Here is a 26,640-nt window from a genome sequence, read left to right as displayed (position 1 = left end):
GCACCAGTCGGTGTTACTATGATGGATGGGAAGAATAGTACAAACAGTACCCCTTCAGTGAGGAGTGGAATTGTAAAACCCCCCAAATGTGTTATTATAGCCACACTTAAGGGAAACCCCGATATAAATAAAACTGATGATAATAAGATGGAAAAGGAAATATGGAAAGATTTTTCAAAATTTGGTGTGGTGCGGAATATTACAACAGTGGGTCCACGTGTGGTGGTGGAGTATGAATCAGAAGAAAGTGTGGAAAAGGCTGCGCAAGCACTACATAAAGATCTTTTCATTAACTGCAGTTGTTGTTGTTGTTGCTCTTCTTCTTGTTGTTAATTCTTCTCTTATTATGGTGAAGAAAACAAAATATTGGAAAGGAATTCAAGAAGAAAACACAGGGATCCCATTTTATATTATTTTGTTATCTATAAAATGCACAATATTATTAGTATTACTATTACCACTTGGATATTGCGTTTTTTTGTTGTTGTTCACTGCAACAGAGAAAATATTGTAAATTCATATGTACAATGAAGAAAAAGAATAAGGTATAAATAGGAATAACAAGAATAATAAAAAGAAAATGGACTGCGTAAAGAGAGGATGGATGAATGCACGAATTTAAGGAAAAGAAACGAGAAGAAAAATGGAAGTCATAATTATATTACTTGAGAGCATGCTACAATATTAGTTGTTGTTATTATTGATTATTTCTTCTTCATATTATTTCCTTTTTTCTTTTTCTTTTTCTTTCTTTCTTTGTTATTTTTACGAAACCTCTCGAAAAATGAAAAAAAGGTTAAGAACTACCCTTGAGGGTAAATTAAATTACCCATATATTGATCAGCAATCCAGAAACACAAAAGATTTAAACAAAAAAAAACAGAAACCTTAGTAAGGAAAGAAAGAAGAAAAGAACAGAAAAAATAAAGGAAAAAGAAAGATATATTTGTACCTGTACAAGAAAATGTCTGGCATAGTTGAAACCAGTGAAATTGAGGCATTGCTGCGGGAGTTGGAAAGTGTTGGTGGTTTCTCCACCCATGACAGCGGCAATAATAACAACAATAGTATTAATACTATCAATAATAATAACGGAGAGGATAATCGTCCATTTTCACAACGAAGACGTGGTTCCGGAAATGTAGATTTGTTGGTTTCCCGCTTTACAAAGCGTACAGGTAGATCACTCTTCTCCACATACGCAGACACTAATACTACTAATAACAATAATAATGAAAGTCGTCGTGCGGTTGTCCCTCTTGGTAAACGTTTACCACCATTAAGGCCTATTGGCACAAACATGGGCAATCTCACTAAGGAATCCACCCAACGCGGTCATACACTGTTTCGAGCAAAAGTGATTGGTGGATCCAGTGCTTCTTCCCAGCAGCGTCCACCACTAGAGGAAGCACGAGAGATATTGGGAACTGTAAATAAAGTATCACTGGAATCGCAGCAGGAAGATCAACAAGAACAAGAAGGAGAAGTGCAAGTTCAGGGAAGAAGGGCATCAAAGGCTTCCGATGAAAAGAGTGAGGATTACAGAGAGGCCAACTTTTTACCCATTATGTGCGCTCGATATATGAATCCTGCCGGTATTACGCCTCGTGCTCGCTGGGGACATACAATGACGCCTATGCAAGGACACAAATTGTTATTATTTGGTGGAATGGATATAGAAGAGGGAGAAATAAATTCTCTCTTTGAGTATGATGCCCATCATGTTTCCTGGGATCCTGTTTTTGTGGATAATGCAGTTTTACCAACAGCCCGTACAAATCACGCTGCCTGTTCTCGTGAAGGACGATGGTTGTATGTCAGTGGAGGTTCAACCCACCGTGGAGCACGTATTCTCGGTGATCTCTATTGCTATGATACGTACAAGCAAGAATGGAAGTGTTTATGGGAGTATAATAGTAGTTCTATTGCAAATAAGAATGAACCTACACCACGTTTCGGTCATTCTATGATTTTTAGAGATGATCGCTTGTATATTTTTGGTGGAAAAACATCAAAACGGGATCAAAGTGAGGCCCGTAGTGCCCCAATTGTTACAGTGGCATCTTGTGAAGTTTATGTATTTTCACTAAACAGTCATAAATGGAGAAGGCGAATTCATATCGGAAAAAGTACGGTATCGGGTGAAGAAAAGAAAACACCTGAAAAGGCAAAAAAAAGGACACAATCAACCGAATCAGCAGAAGTAGGAGAAGGTGAAATAGGAACAAATCAAATAAAAACAGTACCAGAACGTCCATCTAATCGATATTATCATGCCGCCTGTGTTCTTGGTGATAAGATGTACATTAACGGTGGCGTAAGTGATACCGGTGTAACATTAAGTGATACATGGATGTTAGACCTTAAAGAACAGAAATGGATACAGTTACATGATGGCACTAGTGCAGATGCTTTCCCACGTGAACGACATCATCTCTTCGCATGTGGAGAAGCTCTTATGGTGGTGGGAGGATGTAGTGCAAGTGCTCATAGTGGTCGTATTGCACTAAAATATCATAATTTCGTGGCTGTACTACCATTAGAAAGTGATGTTACACCATGTTGGATTCCTGTGGCTATGGGAAATGTAGCTATTGTGTCTCCTAGCAAAAAAGCATTTGGTGCCGCATTTAGCGGTGGTTTTGTACATGTGTTTGGTGGTGTTTGTGGTAGTGAACCGGCTACAAACACAATGGTACGTTTTCTCGCTGCGGATGGATATTTTGAAATAGATTCACGTGCCACTACAGCAGCAAATGCAGATGCGCTTCGTTCAATTATGCGTCGTTTACGTGAAGGGGGCTCGGGTGCCGCTTATGATGTTTATATTCTTCCACGCAGTTTTGATGGGGAAAATACGATTGATGTTCAAAGCATTCGTTCCTTTGGTGTACATCGTGCACTACTGCAGCAACGAGCACCCAAGTTGTGGGAGGATTTAACACGATGTCGTACACAGCAAGTTCGAACTGTGAGTGGAAGAGAGAAAGATACCAGGGTGGCATTAGAGGAAATGCACATAAAGGATGAATCCATTGTAACTTTAACAAATGATGGTCATATTGGTAATAATAATAATAATAATAATAATAATAATAATAATAATGGTGGTGGTGGTAATGGTGGTGAAGTTGGGTATCACACGCATGCTATTGCATATTGTACGGAAGGAAATTCACGAGTTCAAGGACTTTCACTTCCACTTTCATCTGAACAACTCCAGTATTTATTAGATTATATTTACTGGGGTGATATTCGTCATCGTGTTCCTTGGGAACAGGATGATGATGAAATGGGTGATGAAGTAACTATAAAGGATGAAATAAATGTGATTGAAGGCCTTCGACGTGCGGCAGAACTCTATAGCCTTATTCCTTTATTGGATATATCTGATGCACTTATTTCTCGAAATCGTAAAAAGTTAAAACATGCACAAGAGTCTAGTATGAAACAATTACAAGGGGATCTTCTCTCTCTCTTAGAGACGAGTAATGGAGCTACATCCACTGTTCTTTTTGTAGACCCTCATACAAAACAACAATCTGTGCATGCACTTCATCCATTCATTCTAATGGCTTCAAACTCCTTCTTTAATGATTTACTACGCCCACTGTTAAGTGGTGAGAAGTCATCCTTTCAAGTTGGTCCTGTGGCAGCAAAGCTAAAGAGTGGAGGACGAGGCAGTATCAGTAGTACAACTGGTAATAATAATAATAATAATAATAATAATAATACCCAAACAAGACGTGATATTCTTATAGGTCCTGTCTCTGTACCATACCTGGCAGTACAGCCGTTATTACGTTATTTCTACACCCAACAACTCACCGTCCCCCGTGAGGCGGTGTTCGCCACAATGCTCGGCGCCCACCTATTAGATGTCCCCTCACTGCAGGCTTACTGCGAGTCTGTGTTGGCCCGTGAGGAGGTAAACTACGATACCGCAGGGGAATTCTACGCATTGGCGGGAAAATATCAGGCCCCACTCCTGCAGGAGACGGCCCTCCTCACAGCGGTACTCGGCTACGCAGAGGTGCGGCACTCCGCGGCCTACCGCGCCTTATCAGAGAAGGAGGCACATGAAATTGATGCCGTGGCGCAAGAATTGGGAGCCACCACTTGGATTGCACCACCGCAGTCAACGAATGAGGTAAGGCCGGCGGCGGTGTATCAGGCACGTTGGTATGCTTCTGCGCCTGCACGATAAAAGAAGGAAAAGAAAGAAAGAAAGAGAGGGAGAGGGAGACTATGTATATATATATATATATATATATATATATATTCACTCGCACACAGAGGGATATTATTATTAATAAGATGATGTTTTCTTGTTTTTTTTTTCTTCTTCCTTTTCCCTTTTTTTTTCTTGAAAAGGAGGAAACTATATTACAATAGGGTAAATGGGATCTTTTTTCTATTTATCTAGTTAATTGTATTTACTTGTTTCATTTTTATGGGGTTGGTCTGCACGTACAATTTTATCTTTTCTTTTTTACTATTATTGCTCTTTTGTCTGTGTGTTTCGTTTAGTTACGTCTTTATGTTTCGTTTCGTTTTTGCGTTTTTTTTTTTTTTTACCTTTTCTTTCCCTACAGTACTTTATTCTGTATTGGCGTTACATCATTACTTGTAACCTCCATCATGTTTTTTCTTTCTGTTTGTGTTTTGTTTTTCTTTTCCTGTTGTACTTATTTGGTTCCTTTTAACTACTTTACCTCTTGTTTTTTGTTTCCTTGCAATTACAATTACCATTATTATTATTATTATTATTATTATTATTATTATTATTATTATTATTATTATTATTATTATTATTATTATTATTATTATTATTATTATTATTATTATTATTATTATTATTATTATTATTATTATTATTATTATTATTATTATTATTATTATTTATTATTATTATTATCTCCAGTATTGTGGTATGACCATATTGTTTTCGCTGTTTTTTTCCCCTCTGTATGTAAGTATATATATGACCACAAGATTGTATATGAATAATATTCGTATATTCATGAGACACATGAGGTCATATTGTAGAGGCAATAGTGTTCACAAAAAGGCATACTTTAAAAAAAAAAAGAAAAATAAAAAGTAGAAGAGAAATCCAAAGTGCTGCTGTGGGGTGAGGGGAAAAGTACTATAGTTTTCTCTCATACCCTGTGTATCTTTATGCAGCTGATTTTTTTGTTTTGTTTTTTTGTTGTTCTTGTTGTTGTTTTCTTCATTCGATACGTTTTCTTTTTTACGGGGACAAGTAAAAGAAAATCAGAAAAGATAGAGTAGGGGTTTTTGGTTAGAGAAAAACGAAGAAGATATGCACTTTTCCCATTGATTTTCTGTTTTAGGGGTAATACCATCAGTGTATATTTGTTTATCGTGCGTTTTTTTTTTTTTTTATCTGTGTGTGTTTGCCTCTTTTTGCTTTTCTTTTCATACCCAGCAAGATATTGAGTGAATGAATGCAAAACGGGAAATGTCTTTCAAGTAGAAAAACGATCCAAGTCGGTGTTTTACTTCTTTTTGTTGTTGTTTGTTTGTTTATTTCGTGTTTTTTTTCTTCTTACTTGCCTTTCTCTGTTACTGTATCACTACACTTAATTCCCTCTCTATGTATATCTTTTCTTTATATTCTTCACTATAAGCAGAAGGAGACTCCAAAGATAAGACTCAAAAAGGAGGGTTTCTATCTTTCTCTCTCCCTCTCTCCTTGTGCGAGTGTGAGAGTTATCGTGGAGTACTACAGTTCTTTCCTCTTCAAGGAAAGAGCGCAAAAAAAAAAAACGGAAAAAAAACAAAGAAAAAATATATTCCTATACAATTAATCCTAATGCAGTGTCCATCACGTTTATGGCGGCTTACAGGCGGTATAAATACCGGCCGTCTGCGTCTGGCGGAACAATTCGCCACCATGAATGGCTGGCAGGCGGGCGAGGATGATGCCTTTGATGCCTACGTTAGTGAGAAGCGGCGGAAAGAACGGTATGAGGCGTTTGATCAACGCGTGGAACGGGGATATGCGGAGGCGGCAAAACTGCAAAAGGCGGAAGTACAAAACGCCATTAAACGACAACTTAAATCCACCGGGGCAAAATTCACCGCCGCCACATTACGTGAAATGCAAACGGCCGTAGAAGAACGTTTAGAATGGCTGCGGGATGTGTGGACGCAAATTGATGCGGACTACCGCAGTGGTGATACCGCACGACAAGAAACAGCCGCGCGTGAAATTTCCGCCGCACTGCGTGGCGAGCCGAGTGATTACATGCGTTGGGTGTATGACACAAAGCGGGAAATGCGATTTGCCGGTCCCGCCGCTCGTCGTGTACTGCAGAGTACCACCGATCACGCAGAGATGCCAAATGTGAGTGAGGCGGAAGTGAATCGATATCATCAACTGCGGCCGAGTATGTTAGAGATTGAGCGGGCGGTGAAGGAGAAGTACGGGGTGGCGGGCCAACAACACTGGGCGGAATTACAGGCAGCGAAGGATGACGCCTACGCCGCTAAACTCGATGATGCCGCGGAGGTGTATAAACAACTATTAGATCAAAACACACGATTAGAGGAATCCCGGCGAACGGAACTGCAACGTAGTCATGTGGAACGTATACATCAGGCACAGGTGCGGTTTAAGGCGGCAATGCAATTAGAAGAAGAACGAGAAAAAATGGTGGAAGCACATAAAGCGATGCAGGAGGAACGGGCACGAGTAGAAAAGGAACAACGACGGGCATTACTGCAGGAAGCCGCAGAGTTACGGGCAAGTGGAATGACAAGTGCAGAAGTGCGAGCAGCATTAAAAGAACGTCAAATTGAGGCAAACGCACGTCGACAGGCGGAATATGAAGTAAAGGAACGGGAGGAAGTATTGCAGCGTAAAACACAATTGTTAGATATGATTGCGAAATTTAAACATGATGTAGAAGAGCGAGAAGGAAGAGATTTACTGCTTCAACAGCAACAAAAACAACGAGAGAGTGGTTCTACAGGACGTGCTGTAAATGCTTTTGGCTTTTATGATGATGATGTAGCGGAGGGACCAGAAGTATCTCTTTGGGATAAGCGACATACAGAAGGTTCTCCTACAATTTCATCCTCTGAAGCAAACTCTGCACTAAGCAATAGTAATAAAACCACTGGACGTCTCACACCACACGCACAGAAAGAGGAATTATGGAAAGCCATTAATGCTGACACTTATGAGGATCCATTCCATACAGTGCATCAAGCTCGTCTTGATGCCGCTCGTACATATGATCCCACGTATGCACGTACATTCCCAATGAATCTTGTACTAGGTCGTAAGTATACGAAACAAGGGGCTGGTGAAATGGCTGCTGGTAATGCTACAGATCGTCAAATTCTACAAAAGGGTAACGCGGTGGCGTTAAACTTTCAATGGGGACTCGGAAATAATACCGTACATGACTTGGACGCGGATGGAAGTACCGATTACTTTATGGATGGTGCCTTTCACGTGCGTGATAAGGAAACGGGTGATATTGACTGGCGATATGAGAAAAAGAAGGGTGGTCCAGTCTTTAAAGGACCAAAGTTCTACAGACTTGGAGCCCAGCGAGAGGCGGCAGATCCCGGTGAGAGGCCGGTGGATCCCACACCACACACACGACTCCCACGTGAACATAAGTGGCGCAGCAGTTAAAATAATAGCAATAATAATAAATGATAGTAATAAAAGAGAAAAGGAAAACACTATCGTCATTCACAGTGTGATTCTTTTGGTTTACTTATTTCGCTATATATATATATATATATATATATATATATATATATATATATATATATACGTTTTTCTTTATACGTATTGTGTTGCAAATGATACATTCTGCATGTAGCCCTTGTTTTGATTATCAAAGGAAGAGGATTTTATTTTTATTTGTTCCTTTGTTTTTCATTTCTCATTCTTTTTTCTTTATTTGTTCTTATTGTTACAACCTTTTCTTTTTTCTAGGAAGTAGCAAGACAAACACACCTGAGACCACTACTATTAGTACAAGAAAAAGGGTGGAAGCAGTAGCAAGATATATATATATTTTTTTTTTTCGTTGACCCTATTCATATCGAGGTAAGTGAGACTTCTCGTTGTCCTGGTGCGTTTTTCTGTGTAAATAAAAGAGCGATAGATAATTATTGCATATACATACATATATACATGTAGATATATCTACACATATAATATATATATATACATATATATATATATATATATATTCTTTGATTCATTGTGATATTTTGAAACAGTAACTCATTAGTGGAGCATCACCCATATTATCATTCATCTACTCTCCATTTCACTAGAAAGAGACGCGGAAACCTCTATATCTATATATAGATATATTGGCATACTTGCAAGTATAGATACTTCAAAAAAAAAACAAAAAGAAAAAAAGAAAAGAAAGAGAGTGGTGTTTGCTTCTGCGCTTCTTCTTATGGTAACAAAGGTACGTGATGTGTCAGATAAGGTTGATTCCCCTCCAACTATAACAGATGTTGATGGCAGTCAACATGACCCACTTGACGCTAATTTTCCCGTTAATGTTCAGTTACTAACCCGCAATTTAATCTTATTTACAGTTCTCAAGACTATTGGTTCTTTTGACTCTGGTGCCTTTAGTGCGGCGCTTGGTGCGGAAAATGGTATTGCTGAAGAGTGGGGTTTAAGTACTGTACATCAGGGAACACTTAGCTCAAGTGTTTTTCTAGGCAATATTCTCGGTTGTCCATTGTCGGGGAATCTTTTTTCAAGATACAGTGCAAAAGTAGTGCTGGTGTGGTCCCTTATTCTACACACCTTATTCACGTTTTTCTTTGCGACACTGACAGAGTATAGAATTGCACTGCTGTGTCGGTTTCTTATTGGTATTACATTATCATTTGTGATTGTATATACACCTGTATGGGTAGATACTTTTGCCCCACGTGATCGTCAATCAATGTGGATGGCCTCACATAACGCAGGAGTTCCACTTGGTATTATGCTTGGATACTGTATTGGTGCTTTTTTGCCTTCCTATACGAATGTAAATTGGGAATGGGCTTTTTATATAAAGTGTATTATAACCATACCTGCTGTAGCATACCTTATTCGTGTAGACTCCCGTTCAATTGATAGACGTATTACAGTTAATTGTAACAATAGATCTGATACCGTAACACCACAAACCATTATGTCAACATTACCCCATCGTCGTGCGGCAGAACGTATTTTTAATATACTGCATAGTAATATTTCCCACATGTGGCGAACCTGCCTTCCACTTTTCCGTAGTACAGAGTATATGTGTAGTATGCTTGCTATGTGTTCTCTTTATTTCGTAGTAACAGGACTTCAAAACTTTGTAACACAGTACCTTCGCGATGAACCGTTTAAAGCATCTATGAAAACTATTATGGTAGGCTTTGGTGGGGCAGTAGTAACAGCACCTGTACTTGGTGTTATCACTGGAGGTATACTTCTTGATCGTCTAGGTGGATATCAATGTAATTTACGACGTGTAACAACCTTTACATGTATTTGGGGAGTTGCTGCTGCTTTTTTTAGCGTTATGTGTATCTTTGTAACAAGTACCAGAGTATTTCTATTGGTTATATCTATTGTTCTCTTCTGTGGTGGGGCTATTATTCCCCCGGGTAGCGGAACGGTAGTGGCATCTGTGCCTGAACAGCTTCGACCTGTTGGGGCGGCATTTTCGCAAATGATGTATAATCTTTTAGGCAATTTTAGTGGTCCAATGGTGTGTGGTGTGGTGGCGGACTTAACAGGGGATTTAAAGTATGGTGTTTACACCGTTCTTTCATTTAGTGTGGTGGGTCTTATTCCAATGGTAGTGTTACTGCGAAAGGCGTATAGTATGCCAGAGTTGTTAGAGGCGACAACCGCATCGGTGTTACCATGTGCACGACTACGGCGACAACAAGAAGAACAATATCAACAACAATCACTGGAATTTGATGTAGGGACTGTATTAGTGGAAATGAATGGAATAGGAAGTATGAAGGCGGAATCACCACGAAAAGTACTGCCGGATGATGATATGGCGTTGTTTGATATCAGTAGTAGCTCCTGCAACCACAATAATAATAATAACTATAATTATAGTACGCATCATCATACAGTACAGAATGCAGTTGGTGGTGGTTGTGGTATTGAATCTACTACTAATACGAATACGAATACTGTTGGTATTATGGCAACAACAACAGGGGCACTACGTTCACATGTACATGTGGGATCACGGAAATCATCACCATCACCTGATTATCCTCCAACAACTAATACTAATACTAATAGTTCTACTACTAATACGACTCGTACTGTTGTAACGATGGAATCACGGAAAGCGTCCATAACAATGCCTGCTAGTGACACAACTCACACAATAACAGCTGCCAAGCGTTCTGCTCCTTATGTCGTAGTGGTGGAAAACACTAATACGACTCCACCCTCGCCAATAGAAACACCTGCCACACTTCCATCGCAACCACTATCAGTGCCGTCTAACGCACCACGGCGGTATTCCGCTTCTGAGATGTCTACAATGGCAGATCAGCACACTAGCGGCAATCGAAGTAATATCACAGACAACCGCCGTAATAATACCGATTACAATAGTCATACGCATCACATGAGCCGTAGTAGCGGTGTGGCGAGTAGTGTGAGCGATAGTTATAGCCTCTGCTGTTCCGATGCTGAAGCAGATGAGGCGAATTACCGCCTGGAACTTGAAGCTGATGCGGCCCAAATGATGTCCTTTCCCAATCAACACAACTTTGGCCTTGATATGCTGCGATCGTGGTTAAATAGTTCCCTGCACAGAAACTCCTCATCTCGGCAGAGTAGTCTGCACGCCCGGCAGTCGCTTCTCAGCGATACGGTGGAGTTGGGGGAGGAAAGAGAAGAAGAGGAAAGAGAATTAGAAGAAAAAGAAAAAGAAGAGAAAAAGGAAGAAAAAGGACGGGAGTAGGGATTAGTTCTACTGTGGTCTGAAGTATTATGAGTTGAAATGAAGGGAAAAATGAATAAGGAAAACAAGTAGAAAGAACGAAAGAAAGAAATAAAGACGAAAAAAAAATGGACGAACGGCATACATACATACATAAGAAAAGAAAAATTAATAATAATAGTAATAGTACGAGTCATACACATTCTAGAGTTTTTAAAAAATGCATGATGATGTGTATTGCCTTTCGATCCCATATGTACAAATGATAACGGTAGTGGAGGTTGTTTTCGCTACGAGAATTAGTGTCACAATATCAGAGAGAAAACAAAAAAAAAAGAATCTGCCAAAAAACAAATATGCATATCTGCGTACCAATATATACGAGGTATATAAATAAAGAGGGAGTTGAACCATTATTCATCTGCAGAATTTGTTACTGGGTTTCTGTATTCTTTTTTTTTTCTTTATATATATATATATATATATATATTATCGGATAGTTTTCTATTTTTCTCTATTCATGATGCTTTTCTCTCATTTCATTCCCCCAAATTGTTCTTTTATTTTGTTTTCTAAAGAGGCTTCGGGTAAAGAAGAGAAAGGGGTTAATCCCTACTTTATGTGTATAGGTCAATGCGGATAAAATGCTCGTACATTGAAAGAGTATCGTGGCAGAGAGGAAGAAGAAAAGGAAAAGGAAAGAAAACACAAAAGGTATTGGGAAATATGCACATAAGTACTGTATATGTATGCGTTCTTCTTCTTGCGTATCACTTTCTTCTTCGCTATACCTTACTCATGACCGTTTATTATTATCACTCTTATCACTACTATTATTATTGTTGTTCTTATTTTTTTTGCTGTTGCTGTTGTTTTATTCTTCTTTATTCCTTTTCGAAAGTTTGATACAATATACATATGTATATATTTCTGCTTTTTTTCTTGTTTCTAATTTCTTCTTATATTTTTATTGTAATTACCGCCACAGAGGGGAAGAACGAATAACAACGTAACGAGGGGAAAAGTAACGGCGAAGTATTTAAAGAGAAGAAGAAAAAAAGTAAGGTGAAGATAACTGAGTTTATACAGTTGCTTCCTGGAGAGATTGAATTAAAACCGAAAAAAAAAATAACACAAAGAAAATCCACTCACATAAAGCTAGCAATACAGAGCGAAGAAGACAAGCGCGCAGAGACAGAATAACAGAGAAGGTAATTGAAAGGTAACAAGGAAAAATAAAGAGAAATAGGGAGAGAAAAAGGTCTAATTCTCTACTTTATCTTTTTTCTTATTTTTCTACTATCACTATAGGTATATATATATACATTGTTCTACAACATTTCCCATCACGACTGTTATTTCATTTGCGTAAATATGCCGTCTGCTGAGGGAAACACACTGGTGGGATTCCTGCAACAGTTGCGGGGCACGGCGGTGGAAGTTGAATTAATGAACGCCTCTGTTGTTTCGGGTGAAGTTGTGTTTGTGGAGCCGAATATGAATACACATCTGCGGCATGCGAAGATCACAGCGCGGGGGGCAAATCCCGTTATGGCGGATACGTATATGGTGCGGGGAAGCAGTATTCGTTATGTGATACTCCCAGAGGCATTAAATACGGAGGAGGTGTTGAAGAAGGCCACCGCCGCTCGTGGGAAAACGGTGAGTTAAAAAAAAGAAGGATGATTGATGATGGACGATAGGCAGGAAGAAGAAGAGGAAAATGCAAAATGGGAGAAAGTTAAACAATACGCATATATATATATATATATATATATATATATGAGAGAGAGAGAAGAAGGAGAAGGAGGGGGTGTATGTGATGACTTTTTGTATCCATGGATTATTTTTCTCTTTCTTATACAATATCTATATACAATACACATATATATACAATATATATATATTAGAAATGTCTCACTCAGTCTCTCTCTTTTTCACTGCTTTCTGTGTATATATGTGTATGTGCGTGTCTGTCAGTGTTTCTTTATTTTGTTTGTGTATGTGTGTGCCATCCTATAGGGGGGCAAATAAACACTTTATATATATATATATATATATATACTATACAGATGTATTATTCACTGAGATGTAATTTCTCCTCTCTTTTTTTTTAATTTTTCGCTCTTTCTTCCTATTTCCCTTTGAATAATCATGCACACTTATCTGTGTATTTGTTCGTTTTCTTTACAAGGCTTCGGCGAACCCCGCAAAAAATATATATATTGAACTAGATATAATAAAAAGATAAGAGAGAGAAAAAAGTGGAAAGGAAGTTCAAATACAAATATACACGTTCATATATATATACTAGAGAGACAAATACGTATATCTTTCTTTCTTATTAGTATGGATGCTGCGGCTTGTAGACGACTACAACACCGCATGGAATCCCGCGGCCGTCTTGCAAACAACTGCAGTAGTGGACATCCCTGCAACTGTATACATCCACCACCCCGTGTAAATACTATTAATACTAGTAATAGTAATAATAATAGAAATAGTAATAATAGAAATAATAATAACAACAATGGCAGTACTACAGTACTGAGCCCCAGCGCACAGTCGTGGTTGTTACAACGTGTACAAGGAGTAGAAGTGGATATTACAGGAGGTGGTATTGAACACAGAAGGCCATTGTTGTGTTGCTGTTCATGTTGTATGGGATATCATCATATGTTTCACACAACAACAATAGAAGAAGAAGGAAAAAGAGGAAGTACTACTTCTACTACTGCAGTAGAAACCCCAATGGTACCAAAAGCTACAGCAACAGAAACAGAACCCAAAGAAACTCCTACTAATACTAATACTGGTAGTAATAGTCATAATAACAATAGGACCGGAGCTCAACAGACGGCATTGTCTGAAGAAAAACCAAACGAACAAACAACGCCCTCCGTTGCCTTTCACCCGGCGAAGGCATCGACGTTATTATCGTCCTTTCTCCGCTTAGCGGATTCCGCCAGCCCATCGCACCGCACATGTATGCGTGGAGATGCGGTCTCCTCCGCAGGTGTGCAGTGCACGGGAATAGAGAATAGAGAATCACAACAACAGGAACAGCAAACACAAACACAATCGGAACCACAACAACAACAACAACAACGAGAACGGCAAGTATCATCATCATTATTGTTAATACCACACGATAGGGAACAAGGAATTGTGAGAGGAGAAACCGATACACGAGAAAAGACGGTGGGGGCGTCTGCGCAGACTTCAACAGAGGGAATAACGGCGGTCACGCAAACATCGCCTGTTTGGGTTACTCCACCAGGTGTGAATTTTACGTGCATTTCTCCATTTCCAACGGCTGTTTGTGTTCCGGTCCCTTTAGCGAATATACAAAAATCACAACAACAACACCAATCAGTTGTACCAGTACAACAACCACAGCAACAACCTGCACAACCGGTTGGGAACTCGTTATCAGTTTCTGCAGTTCCCCTTGCTGCTACTGGTGCTGCTGGTATAGGAACAACGACAATACATGATGGATCGCAGCAATCAGTTGTACCAATACAACAACCTGCACAACCGGTTGGGAACTCATTATCAGTTTCTGCAGTTCCCCCTGCTGCTACTGGTGCTGCTGGTATAGGAACAACGACAATACATGATGGATCGCAGCAATCAGCTGTACCAATACAACAACCTGCACAACCGGTTGGGAACTCATTATCAGTTTCTGCAGTTCCCCCTGCTGCTACTGGTGCTGCTGGTATAGGAACAACGACAATACATGATGGATCGCAGCAATCAGTTGTACCAATACAACAACCTGCACAACCGGTTGGGAACTCATTATCAGTTTCTGCAGTTCCCCCTGCTGCTACTGGTGCTGCTGGTATAGGAACAACGACAATACATGATGGATCGCAGCAATCAGTTGTACCAATACAACAACCTGCACAACCGGTTGGGAACTCATTATCAGTTTCTGCAGTTCCCCCTGCTGCTACTGGTGCTGCTGGTATAGGAACAACGACAATACATGATGGATCGCAGCAATCAGCTGTACCAATACAACAACCTGCACAACCGGTTGGGAACTCATTATCAGTTTCTGCAGTTCCCCCTGCTGCTACTGGTGCTGCTGGTATAGGAACAACGACAATACATGATGGATCGCAGCAATCAGCTGTACCAATACAACAACCTGCACAACCGGTTGGGAACTCATTATCAGTTTCTGCAGTTCCCCCTGCTGCTACTGGTGCTGCTGGTATAGGAACAACGACAATACATGATGGATCGCAGCAATCAGCTGTACCAATACAACAACCTGCACAACCGGTTGGGAACTCATTATCAGTTTCTGCAGTTCCCCTTGCTGCTACTGGTGCTGCTGGTATAGGAACAACGACAATACATGATGGATCGCAGCAATCAGCTGTACCAATACAACAACCTGCACAACCGGTTGGGAACTCATTATCAGTTTCTGCAGTTCCCCCTGCTGCTACTGGTGCTGCTGGTATGGGAACGGCATCAACGCAACAACCAGGAGCAGCAGCAGCAGCAGCAGCGTATTCTTCGGGAGGAACGGCGGTTTCTTCTGCTGAACCAACCCCTGCTGATGTAATTAACGCGCTGCGAGAAAAGCTGCTCTTGGAGAAAGCAGATGCTTATGTGCGAAACTTAGAACATCAGAAAGAGGAAGAGGAACGACTCTCTCGTGAAAGGGAAGACCGTCTTTTGTTGTATAAGCAAGGTGAAATGGCGGCTCTTTTGACTCGTCTACGTCAGGATGATCATGAAGTGTTAGAAGCCATGTATGAAACAATTACGCAGAGAGTAGAAGTTGGGGGTCCATATGTTTCAACTCCCGTCGTTCATCAACGAGAACAAAAACAACAAGAACAACAGCAACAAGGGAATTATTCTCGTCCATCAACGACAATACACACTACTGTATCACAGCCATTACCTTCATCACCAAATGTATCCCTATTTCCACCAGGAGTGATGGCTGCTTATAATACGAGTGTAAGTAATGTGGCACCACCACAGAAAGAACAGGAAGAACAACAAACACAATCTATCTATAGTATACCACCGTCTTTACAAGCCCCATCTGCTGTAACATCATTATCACAGCCACAAAATGAAACAGCAACACAGAGAGTGCAAGAACAACAACCACAACCGCTACCACCACCACCAGTTATTAATAGACCAACACCCTTGCCACCCCCATTTACAACAGCTCCTCCAGTATCATCACAGGTGATATCTGAAGAACAACGAACACTACATCCGCAACAAGAACAAAAACGAGATGTATCTGTTTCAGTAAATACGGTGGATTCACCATGGGACGCGGCAGATGGTACAATGAAGGCGTGGGTGGACCGACACTTTGGGTCAACTCTTGATCCACAGCACCGTGCTCTTCTACATCATGTATTACTCTCAAGAGAAGCTGAAATGCGACGAGTACTGGCTGCGGAATCCCAATGCAAGCAGCTTGAGACTCAACTTAACGCATTGAGAAAGCCAGATTTGTCGACGACGGCGACAGATGGGAAAAATTCAATAAGTACTGGTCAAAGACAACATGAACAAGAGAGTGAATTGGCACGTGCTCTAACTCTTCTATATGCCAAGGAAGAAGAACTTAAAGCTGTACGAAAATTACAACGTGAACAAGAAGCAAAATTGGAGGAAGTAACACGTTCTTGGCGTCCTCAAACCGTCCACACATCTGGAGATTCAATTAGCCGTGATAAACAGCTTAGAGAAGAAGAAGAACGTCGTTGGAGATTACGTTATCAATCTATTGAACAGCAGCATCGCTTTAGTGTTCAACGTTTAGAAGAACTTCAGGCGTATATTGAGCAATTACGCCGCAGTGCCCAACAGGCTGTTATGAATGTTGCCTCCTCTACTGCTAATTTCCAACCACGTTCAGCTGACACAACTACTGTGTGGATGTCTTCTGTTAGTGGTTCAGCCCCAACATGTTGTATGGAGGAAAAAACGCCATACAGTAGTGTCTCTCCTGGTCCACCTCCTTCTGGAATGCAGAACTTTACATCCTTGTCGAATCAGAGGACCGGGGGAGTCTTGACTTCAGCACCACAACAGCAAAATGTAACTTTAGGTATCCCGAATCATATACAAACACCTATGACGTCTGGTGTAAACAACTCTTCTTTACCTAATGCTAATAGCGGTGGTGTTGACCGTGCGACTGTGTTGCAACAATTACGTTCAGAGCTTGAGGTGGAGTGTGGACGATTTGCTGATGAGACAGAACGCTGGCACAAGTACGTAGAGAATCAAAATGAGCGATTCTCAAAACTGCGTAAACAGTGAAGGAATTTCTTCTGTTTCAGTGTTTGTTGTTTTTGTTGCTGTTTCTTTTTGTTTTACATATAAGAAGCGAAAGTGAGTGGGAAATGGGGGTTAAAAGGAGGTGAAATATATATATATATATATATATATATATATATATATATATATATATATATATATATGATCCACCTTCTTTTTTCTAAACCTCTTTGGTGTGTAATTGTATTCTTGTTATATTTCAGCTGTGGATTATCTCTGAATGGAGGTTATGCTGATTTTTTTTGATTTTTCGTTTTACATCTTTGTATTCTTATGCATATATGTTGTTTCGTTTGTGTGACTGGTGGGTTTTCCTTGTTCCGCCACTCCAGCTCGGCGTGCTTTGTCGTATATATAGATCTGAAAGTGTATATAAAGGTGTAATTTGTTCCTTTCCTTTCCTCCAGTATCATTTTATTACTTCAATACTATATATATATGCTTTGACTCCATCCATCTCATATTATGTGCGAATTTCTTTCTTTCAATTGATGTTTGCTTGTGTATATGATGACTCTTCTCTTTTTTGTCGGTTTTGGCTATTCTCTCATCTTCACATAGGCTTTATTATTATTTTCTAATTTGGACACAGCCGTAAGTACTGTAGGGGGGGGGGGGGGAAAGAAAAAATAAAAAAACCGTAACGTATATTTACTTTACTATTTTTGGAATTAAAAAATATTATTTCTGAAGACATATAGTAATAAATAATTGCAGAAGTAAATATTTATTTATTTATTGATATTACTGTATAGCAATGAGCGCCACAAACAAAACAACAACAACAACCCCTGGTAAAGGTGCTATGGAGAGTGAAAAAAATTTAGAAAATGATCTCTCTAATATTGTAGAAGGTGCAGGTCAACGTCAGCAAATGCAGGAAGGTTCAGCTGCCTTTTTACGTAGTAACAATAGACACAAAGCGGCCGATGTTTTTTTTGCTCTCGCATCATATACATTTAGTGGTCTTTTACATGTGCACGGTCAGAGTACAGCTCTCACAAGTCTTTCCCTGTGGGCGGCAGGAACGACATTTCTATTAAATCTACAAGTGCGTAGAGTCTTTGATTTGCAAGATGAGGCTAAACGTCGTCAAGTAGCAGCGGAGATGAATCTGCAAGAGAGAAATGTCTTTCAATTGGAAATGGTGGCTTCATGGGTGTGGATGCTTTCCTCTATGCAACAGTTTAAGCTGCATAGACGTATGAAGTATTGTGGTTACAGCAGTTGGATGGGACTGGGTACTTGTATGTACTTTACATTGCGACATGCGTATAATGTTCTGTTGCTGGAGTAAAGGCATCTATATATATATATGATTGGATAGAAGAAGGGAAGGTGATGAGGAAGGGCCTCGTGTGTGTGTGTGTGTGTGTGTTTTCCCTCTCTCTCTGTATTTCTTCTGTATTCTTAAATTGTTAACTGATGGTTCCTCCTTTATTTGGACTCATTAACTCTGATTTTTTTTTGTTCTTGATGATTATTTATTGTTATTGTTGTTATTTTTTATTATATATTTTCTTATCATTCCCGAACAAACAGTGCCCTTATCTGCATCTCTTTTCCTTGTACTCCACATCTTTTGATTTTATTCTTTGCCCTTTATTTTCTCTCTGCAACCAAACTCTGACGTCTATATAAATAAAGGAGAACAAAAAAAAAAGGAAAGTAAGAGAGGAAATATTAGTCTTGTACTCTCTCATTCTCGCTCTCTTATTTTTTTTCTCTCTCTGTGTTTCGTTCTCTCTCACTTACTCACTCTTACTCTTATTTCTTTCTCTGTGAGTGAGTGAGCGAGTGAAGTATTATTAAGATACATATATATATATATATATATATATATATATATATATCCATCTTAGCAGAAGCAAATGCCTTCCCGCCTGGCCGTGGAGGGAAAGCGGGCGTATGATGCCACCACAGAGACGGTTGGCAGCACTCGAGAGCAGCAGGCCATGCAGGAACTCAAACGAACTCTCGGATGGACCACAACGACTACAACAACGGCCGCCTCAGATGCGTTTCTCCTTCGTTGTTTAACATCCGTGCATTTCTCAATAACGGAGGCGGTGGCTGTGTTGAAGCAGCGACGATCTTTTGAGGAGCGGTTAACGTCTATACGTGTGACAGCCACAGTTTTGGCACTTCTTCGTAGTGGGACTATTTCAATCATTGGTCGTGATGTAATTGGGCGGGCTGTGTTGTACATTAGTACACAACACTTTACACAAGCAGCTTTAGATGCCCAAGATGTGCAGCGTCTTGTTATAGTAGTAATGGAATATATGCTGGCCTACTGTATGGAAATGCCAGCGCATACCCCAACTGGAGTAAAAGGTAGTAATGCCATCTCACCTCAGCAGACACAACAACAACAACAACAACAACAACAACAACAATTTATTATATTGATAAATGAAGAGAAATCGTCATGGCATGCCAATCAATCAGTGTTAACACACATAAGCCTTATTTGCAGTCTCATTAGCAAGTACTATCCTCGTCTAATTGGATTGGTGTTATTATATGAAGCCTCATGGGAAGTACGACATGGAATCAAAGGGGTATTCTCAGGAAAATTTTCTGAAACGATGCGTACTGTACAAATGGTTACCCGTGTAGATATTCAAAAGTATGTAGATCGAGCTGTATTACCGCGTGAAATGGGTGGTAACAATACAACAATAGAGACTGCTGAAGCCTTTGCAGATGCCGTCCTCCGTCATTGGTATCTTAAGACGAGTTATTTATTATTGGAAGATGCCAATACACGTCCTTTATGGCAGCTACCTCCTTCTGTTTCAACCGTAAAAGAATGGAGTGCACTGCAACGACGAATTGTGACAAATACCAGTGTCTCCTCTCCTACATCTCCTTCACTTTTGCCCGCTGCTTCTGCTGCTGCTACTAGGGCTAATACTAATACTAATGCTGCTACGCCTGGTAGTGGGAGATGCAGTCCGGCAGCGGCAGCACCGTATATAAGCCGTAATGCGAGTGGCGTCTTGGATGTTGCTTCACTTGTCTCATCTCGCCGTTCACACGCATTTCGTGCGAGTGTTGATGATGATGATGGTTTCTGTTCTGCGATATCTGAGCAGGATGACTGTGGACGTACGGCCAGCAGCTGTAGAATGACACCAAGAGATATTTATTTGGATATGGATGTAAACGGCAGTACCGCATCACCGGTGGTGCTATCGCGGGAACTACAGAGAGAACGGGAACTTCGCATGAATGCAGAGCAGCAGCTTAGAAAACTCCGTCTTGGAGTTACACTGGATTTAGCCACAGCCACTGAATTAGAACGTACACTTGCCGTAATGCATGCGGAACTTAATGTTCTGGTCGCAAACATCGCCGCACGAGCACGGGAGTCCGCCGCAGGTGGTTCACCACCCACATTAGTACAACTGCTAGACTTAACTCTTTCTGCATTGGAAGCTGCAGCGAATAAGGCAGAGCGTGTGCCAGCAATGAAGTTCGCCGTGCCAGTGCGGCGAAATACAACAAGGAGCACATTGTGTTGTGATGTTATGTAACTCAGTTGTATAACTGGGAAAAGGACATGTGTTAACGCAAGATATATGTGAATATATCTTTCTTTACCTATCTATATGTATACCTCTCTATCTCACCACCACAGACATACAGACACAGGCAAAGGAAAAACAAAACGGAATCACAACGATAGAATCAGCAGCAGCAGCAGCCATCGTTCGATTGTAGGCGGACACAAAGGTAACAATAATAATAATAATAATAATAATAATAAGGAACGAAAAGAAATAGGGAAGAAGATTTAAATAGTATCTGCGCAAACGATGAAAAGAGGGCTTTCTCTTTTCATTTCCAATTGACTTTTTCTTTAGAGGAGAGTGTAGCTACAAACGTGAAGAAGGAGCGCAAATAAATAGTATATTAATCCCTATTCCTTTGCAATTTATCTTTTTCTTATTAACGCTTCTGTGCTTGTAAGAAAATAAGGAGGAAATAGGAGAAAAATTATTATATTGCTTTTTTCCCCCTACCTTCTCGCTTATTTTATTGTGTTTTCCGGGAATTTTCCCGTCATTGTGATTTTAGTGACATTTTTCAAAGGCCAACGTAATACATATATATTTCTGTCCTTAGTTCAACCTTCTCTTAAAGATAAAAATATACCAATGAGGAGAGGAAAAAGGCGGAAAGGGCCCACCGTGATAGAAAAAGGAAATAAGAGATGCTTTGGGGAAAAAGGAAAGGTGAATAAATAGAGAAAGAGAGGGAGAGAGAGTGTGAGAGGGAAAGAGAGGGAAGAAAGAAAGAACAAGAAAAGGAAAAGCAAAGGGGACTTTCGGTATATCAAAAAAAGCCTTAGACTTACTTCGCTGGTAAAGGAAGGAAATAAAGACGTTATCTTAATTTAGTATACTATTGACCACGCAAGTACTACGACTACTATACGGATTGTGTTTCAATGAAGGTAACATCAGTAACAACAAGAAAAAAAAAACAATAGAAATGAAGCATCTCTCTCCGCTGAATCCGTGGAGGTGTCTTTGTTTCCTTGAATGTCTACTGCTGTTGTTGCTTTTTTTTTCCATTGTTAATGTCCCGTGCATGTTTTATTTCTTTTATTTTTATCCATTTCTGTACACTATTTTACTCACAGCAGTGCAGGATGTGGGCATTGGTTCTGACAACGATGGTAAAGATAATGACTCGCTGCCCGAATGTCTGTAGAAAATGACAGTAATAGCTTTTTTTTTTTACATTCTTGTTAACGTTTTTCTTCACCAAACACCTCTGTCACTGCTTCTGTGACCTTCAATATACAGATGTTGGCAATAATAGCTTGCGAAGAAAAGATATGATGGGGAATGAAACCACCTATACACAAACATGACACTGAAGGTATTTTTTCTCATAATATAGACATTTAATTGGTTTCCAGAATGATGGTTATTTTATTTTTTTACGTGCTTCCCCAACTCATTTGTTTCCACAGATCCTAGCAATATTCACTAACCAGCTCAACAACAACACAAGGCAACTCGGCACACGTCAGAATGCGCCCCCTGCTGTACGTCACGGTACTGCTGTCACTGCTGCTACCTCTCTGCTCCATCAAGGGGTTCGCTGCCGCGGGGGTACACTCGTGTGGCTTCGATGCGGTGAAGAAGATACGTGGAAGACCACCCGTGGCTGTGGTGCGTGAAGTGCCAGCCAAGGGACAAGGTGCGTGGCAAGCATACACCGCGTCAACGTCGGGGACCTGGGCCCCGATCCGCATCCTTGTCTCGACCATTGATCTGAGCAACACAGACAGGTATTGCACAAGGGTTGGAGAATCGCGTCCAAACTACATTGATGATAACAAAACGGTCTGCCAATACAGCGACATACTCAGTGACGAGAGGAAGAACGCCTTGATTAACCAAGTCATTCCGGAAGCCGTGAAGCTCCACCAAGAGCGCCTTCTCGTGAAGCCGTTTGATGGGAAGTTTAAGGTGCCACGCTTTTCTTTGAGGCATCCATGTTCCACCTTTCGTATTCCAAGCGACCACCACAGACCAGGTATATCCGGATACGATGCTGTGATGTACGCAGCCGCTGGTCCATCACGCCTAAACCAAAACATTGCTTGGGCAGTAATGTGCGCAACTCTGCCGAATGGGCGTCCTGTGGTGGGAGTTATGCATTTGGCACCAGAACATATTACTAACAGTCCCACAATGGTACGTATTGTCGCACACGAGATGGCGCATATCCTTGGTTTCGACAGCGAAGTGTTTTCTGTTAATCAAATGATTGCTACAGTGCATAGGTTTCGTGGAAAGAATACAGTTCACATGTTAACGTCAGAAAAGCTTATGGAAAAGGCCCAGAAGCACTTCAACTGCAGCACTGTCAGGGGTGTTGAGTTGGAAGATGAAGGTGGAAGGGGGACGTCGCTGTCACACTGGGAACGGCGCACCGCAAAGGACGAGCTGATGTCTGCCATTGCGGGCATTGGCTACTACACAGCACTGACAATGGCAGCGTTTGAATGTACCGGGTACTATAAAGCCAACTGGGGGATGGAGGAAACAATGAGCTGGGGCAAGGACGCTGGTTGCAGTCTCCATACAGAGAAGTGCATCGAAAACAATATTAACAAATTCCCCGATCTCTTCTGCAATGAGACCAGCCGAACGCCTGTGTGTACCTCTGACCGTCGTTCGCTGGGGACATGTGGACTCTTCGAGTACAACTTCCATCTTAGATATCAGTACTTTAGAGACAAACGTGTCGGTGGACGTCTGGGAGATCTGACGGATATGTGTCCGATCATTTCACCGATTGCTGATGGTGAATGCACTAACCCTGCAAATATTCGAATGGGGAATCGCTTTGGTCCGTGGTCATGGTGTCTGAAGGGGAAGTCAGTGACGCTGCTTGGTTTTCTTATTGGGGACGTGTGTGCAGAGGTGAAGTGTGGGAACGAGAGCGTCCAGGTGCGGTACTATGGCGATGAGAACTGGTATCCATGTCCAGAGGGCAAGGAGCTTCGACTGAAAGGCTTCCCCACAGGCAGCATTGTGTGTCCAAAGTACAGGGAAGTGTGCACTATTGCCCCCAACGGCAGTAGCCGCATTGGCAAGAATATCAGCGATGAGGCAAGTGAATTCATTGATGCAGGGTACAGCATGGGGGCTAGGGCGACTCCGGTATCAGGAGGAAGTGGAGAAGCTGGTAATAAAGCAGCCAAAAAAAAAAGTGGCGGGTTTGCTAAAGATTTTTTCGCTGCTGTTACTGCACCTTTTCTCTTTCTGTTGGCTCTCTTTCCCGGTATTCCAAACCTTTGGGCAAATTAATAGCAAACTGTTCTGCCCTTTAATATTCGCATTAATATTATGATTTTAGCACCATGGTAACACACATGTAGGATGGAGATTTGTTAACTATTTTAATTTTTTTATGATTTCTTGTTATTAAACAATATTTTCATGCATATATACTTTTGCAATGATTGTAAAATCATACGGGTGCGGAGAAAAGTCATTGCGCACTCATCCTCTGGATGTTAGTGGCTGCTGTGTGACTCTTTTTTCTCCAGGGGAAAAAACTGAATTTGCATGCTTTGTTTGTTCCATATCCCGATGGTCTCCACTGTCACCACTGCACCTGACAATATAGCAGTGTGAGGGAAAGGAAAAATGAGGGGTTGCAGTGGCGTGCGGGGCAAAGGCGCTAAGGTAAGGGGAAGGGAAATGTTTCTTTTTTCTTTTGGGGGTGTGGGGAATGTGAAACTAAGTCTGATTGACTGTGAATCGATGTCTGTGTAGAGTGAGAGTGGTAAAGAGAGTGTGTGTTCTCTTTTCCCCTGTTTTTCTTGTGTTTCTATGTTCAGCAAAAGGAAGTCTACTGCTTGCTTTGCCACTAACCAGCTCAACAACAACACAAGGCAACCCGGCACACGTCAGAATGCGCCCCCTGCTGTACGTCACGGTACTGCTGTCACTGCTGCTACCTCTCTGCTCCATCAAGGGGTTCGCTGCCGCGGGGGTACACTCGTGTGGCTTCGATGCGGTGAAGAAGATACGTGGAAGACCACCCGTGGCTGTGGTGCGTGAAGTGCCAGCCAAGGGACAAGGTGCGTGGCAAGCATACACCGCGTCAACGTCGGGGACCTGGGCCCCGATCCGCATCCTTGTCTCGACCATTGATCTGAGCAACACAGACAGGTATTGCACAAGGGTTGGAGAATCGCGTCCAAACTACATTGATGATAACAAAACGGTCTGCCAATACAGCGACATACTCAGTGACGAGAGGAAGAACGCCTTGATTAACCAAGTCATTCCGGAAGCCGTGAAGCTCCACCAAGAGCGCCTTCTCGTGAAGCCGTTTGATGGGAAGTTTAAGGTGCCAGATAAAGTTCAAAATAACTCCTGTGACCACTTTTCTATACCACAAGAACACCGCGACCCAGGCTTCTCTGGGTACGACACGGTGATGTACGCAGCCGCTGGCCCCAAAGTCGTGGACGATGCCGTGGCGTGGGGATTGTCGTGCGCAACTCTGCCGAATGATGGTCGCCCGGTGGCAGGTGCTATTTACTTCACTCCAGAATATATCACCAATTCATCGCAAATGGCACGTATTGTCGCACACGAGATGGCGCATATCCTTGGTTTCGACCATGATGTTTTCCTTCGTCTTAATTTGGTGAAAACTGCGTACACACTGCGAAACCTATATTATGTTCCTTTTCTAACTTGCCCCAGCCTTGTGGAAAAGGCCCAGAAGCACTTCAACTGCAGCACTGTCAGGGGTGTTGAGTTGGAAAGGGACGGCGATGTCGGGACGTCGCTGTCACACTGGGATGTACGCAACGCAAAGGACGAGCTGATGTCTGCCATTGCGGGCATTGGCTACTACACAGCACTGACAATGGCAGCGTTTGAATGTACCGGGTACTATAAAGCCAACTGGGGGATGGAGGAAACAATGAGCTGGGGCAAGGACGCTGGTTGCAGTCTCCATACAGAGAAGTGCATCGAAAACAGTATTAACAAATTCCCCGATCTCTTCTGCAATAAGACTACCCTAACGCCTGTGTGTACCTCTGACCGTCGTTCGCTGGGGACATGTGCATTGTACAACTATGGCGCACCACTTGCCTATCCGTACCGCTACTTCCGTAATTCCGATGTTGGGGGCAACTTTTGGGATCTGACGGATATGTGTCCGATCATTTCACCGATTGCTGATGGTGAATGCACTAACCCTGCAAATATTCGAATGGGGAATCGCTTTGGTCCGTGGTCATGGTGTCTGAAGGGGAAGTCAGTGACGCTGCTTGGTTTTCTTATTGGGGACGTGTGTGCAGAGGTGAAGTGTGGGAACGAGAGCGTCCAGGTGCGGTACTATGGCGATGAGAACTGGTATCCATGTCCAGAGGGCAAGGAGCTTCGACTGAAAGGCTTCCCCACAGGCAGCATTGTGTGTCCAAAGTACAGGGAAGTGTGCACTATTGCCCCCAACGGAAGTAGCCGCATTGGCAAGAATATCAGCGATGAGGCAAGTGAATTCATTGATGCAGACGACGGCATGAGGACCATGGATAATAACAGGGAGCCAAGCCCATCCATCACAACATTGGAAGAAGAAATAAAGAATACCGCTGGGGCAGCAGTCACTACTGAGAGTTCTGGGACAGTTGGAACTTTGGTGAAGGGGGCAAGAAATGGTGGTAAGGTTGATGCTCCAAGTGCGATGTCTTCTCGTGAAGAGAGTGAGAAGCATGAGGCCAGAAATGCTGTTGAGGGTAATGCCCCAAGTGCGATGTCTTCTC

At 41.6% G+C, this 26,640-nt stretch overlaps 8 protein-coding genes across 8 annotated transcripts in view; all 8 read left to right on the top strand.

Moving 5' to 3' along the window:
* The window catches only part of LSM04_001598 (uncharacterized protein), a gene marked incomplete at both ends in the record, with an annotated part of 1,920 nt that extends 1,587 nt beyond the window's left edge, over positions 1 to 333 (top strand). Inside the window, one exon of the mRNA XM_067331951.1 lies at positions 1 to 333. This exon is cut by the window's left edge and continues 8 nt beyond it. Coding sequence (XP_067194155.1) covers positions 1 to 333 — 333 coding nt within the window.
* A 631-nt stretch (positions 334 to 964) lies between these two features.
* Positions 965 to 4,207, top strand: LSM04_003589 (Kelch repeat type 1; the record flags this gene model as incomplete). Its single annotated transcript, XM_067331950.1, has 1 exon — positions 965 to 4,207. One exon carries the CDS (start codon positions 965 to 967, stop codon positions 4,205 to 4,207), a length of 3,243 nt encoding a protein of 1,080 aa, XP_067194175.1.
* A 1,632-nt stretch (positions 4,208 to 5,839) lies between these two features.
* Positions 5,840 to 7,675, top strand: LSM04_008572 (uncharacterized protein; the record flags this gene model as incomplete). Its single annotated transcript, XM_067331949.1, has 1 exon — positions 5,840 to 7,675. One exon carries the CDS (start codon positions 5,840 to 5,842, stop codon positions 7,673 to 7,675), a length of 1,836 nt encoding a protein of 611 aa, XP_067194225.1.
* A 787-nt stretch (positions 7,676 to 8,462) lies between these two features.
* On the top strand, positions 8,463 to 10,997 carry LSM04_005533 (Major facilitator superfamily; the record flags this gene model as incomplete). Its single annotated transcript, XM_067331948.1, has 1 exon — positions 8,463 to 10,997. One exon carries the CDS (start codon positions 8,463 to 8,465, stop codon positions 10,995 to 10,997), a length of 2,535 nt encoding a protein of 844 aa, XP_067194192.1.
* A 1,353-nt stretch (positions 10,998 to 12,350) lies between these two features.
* On the top strand, positions 12,351 to 12,647 carry LSM04_000411 (LSM domain; the record flags this gene model as incomplete). The annotated part of the gene is made up of 1 exon (XM_067331946.1): positions 12,351 to 12,647. One exon carries the CDS (start codon positions 12,351 to 12,353, stop codon positions 12,645 to 12,647), a length of 297 nt encoding a protein of 98 aa, XP_067194144.1.
* Positions 12,648 to 13,325: 678 nt separating this feature from the next.
* On the top strand, positions 13,326 to 17,300 carry LSM04_001767 (uncharacterized protein; the record flags this gene model as incomplete). The annotated part of the gene is made up of 1 exon (XM_067331945.1): positions 13,326 to 17,300. The coding sequence occupies one exon, from the start codon at positions 13,326 to 13,328 to the stop codon at positions 17,298 to 17,300; it is 3,975 nt and encodes a 1,324-aa protein (XP_067194158.1).
* A 775-nt stretch (positions 17,301 to 18,075) lies between these two features.
* LSM04_001395 (uncharacterized protein) lies at positions 18,076 to 18,615 on the top strand (the record flags this gene model as incomplete). Its single annotated transcript, XM_067331944.1, has 1 exon — positions 18,076 to 18,615. The coding sequence occupies one exon, from the start codon at positions 18,076 to 18,078 to the stop codon at positions 18,613 to 18,615; it is 540 nt and encodes a 179-aa protein (XP_067194151.1).
* A 574-nt stretch (positions 18,616 to 19,189) lies between these two features.
* LSM04_004802 (CRAL-TRIO lipid binding domain) lies at positions 19,190 to 20,860 on the top strand (the record flags this gene model as incomplete). The annotated part of the gene is made up of 1 exon (XM_067331943.1): positions 19,190 to 20,860. One exon carries the CDS (start codon positions 19,190 to 19,192, stop codon positions 20,858 to 20,860), a length of 1,671 nt encoding a protein of 556 aa, XP_067194189.1.
* Positions 20,861 to 26,640: the final 5,780 nt, after the last annotated feature.

This window comes from Trypanosoma melophagium (genome assembly GCF_022059095.1).
Source record: "Trypanosoma melophagium isolate St. Kilda chromosome Unknown ctg13segment0, whole genome shotgun sequence".
Taxonomy (NCBI): Eukaryota; Euglenozoa; class Kinetoplastea; order Trypanosomatida; family Trypanosomatidae; genus Trypanosoma; species Trypanosoma melophagium.
Note: the sequence above shows the minus strand (reverse complement) of the source record. Positions and strands in the feature narration are given on the sequence as shown.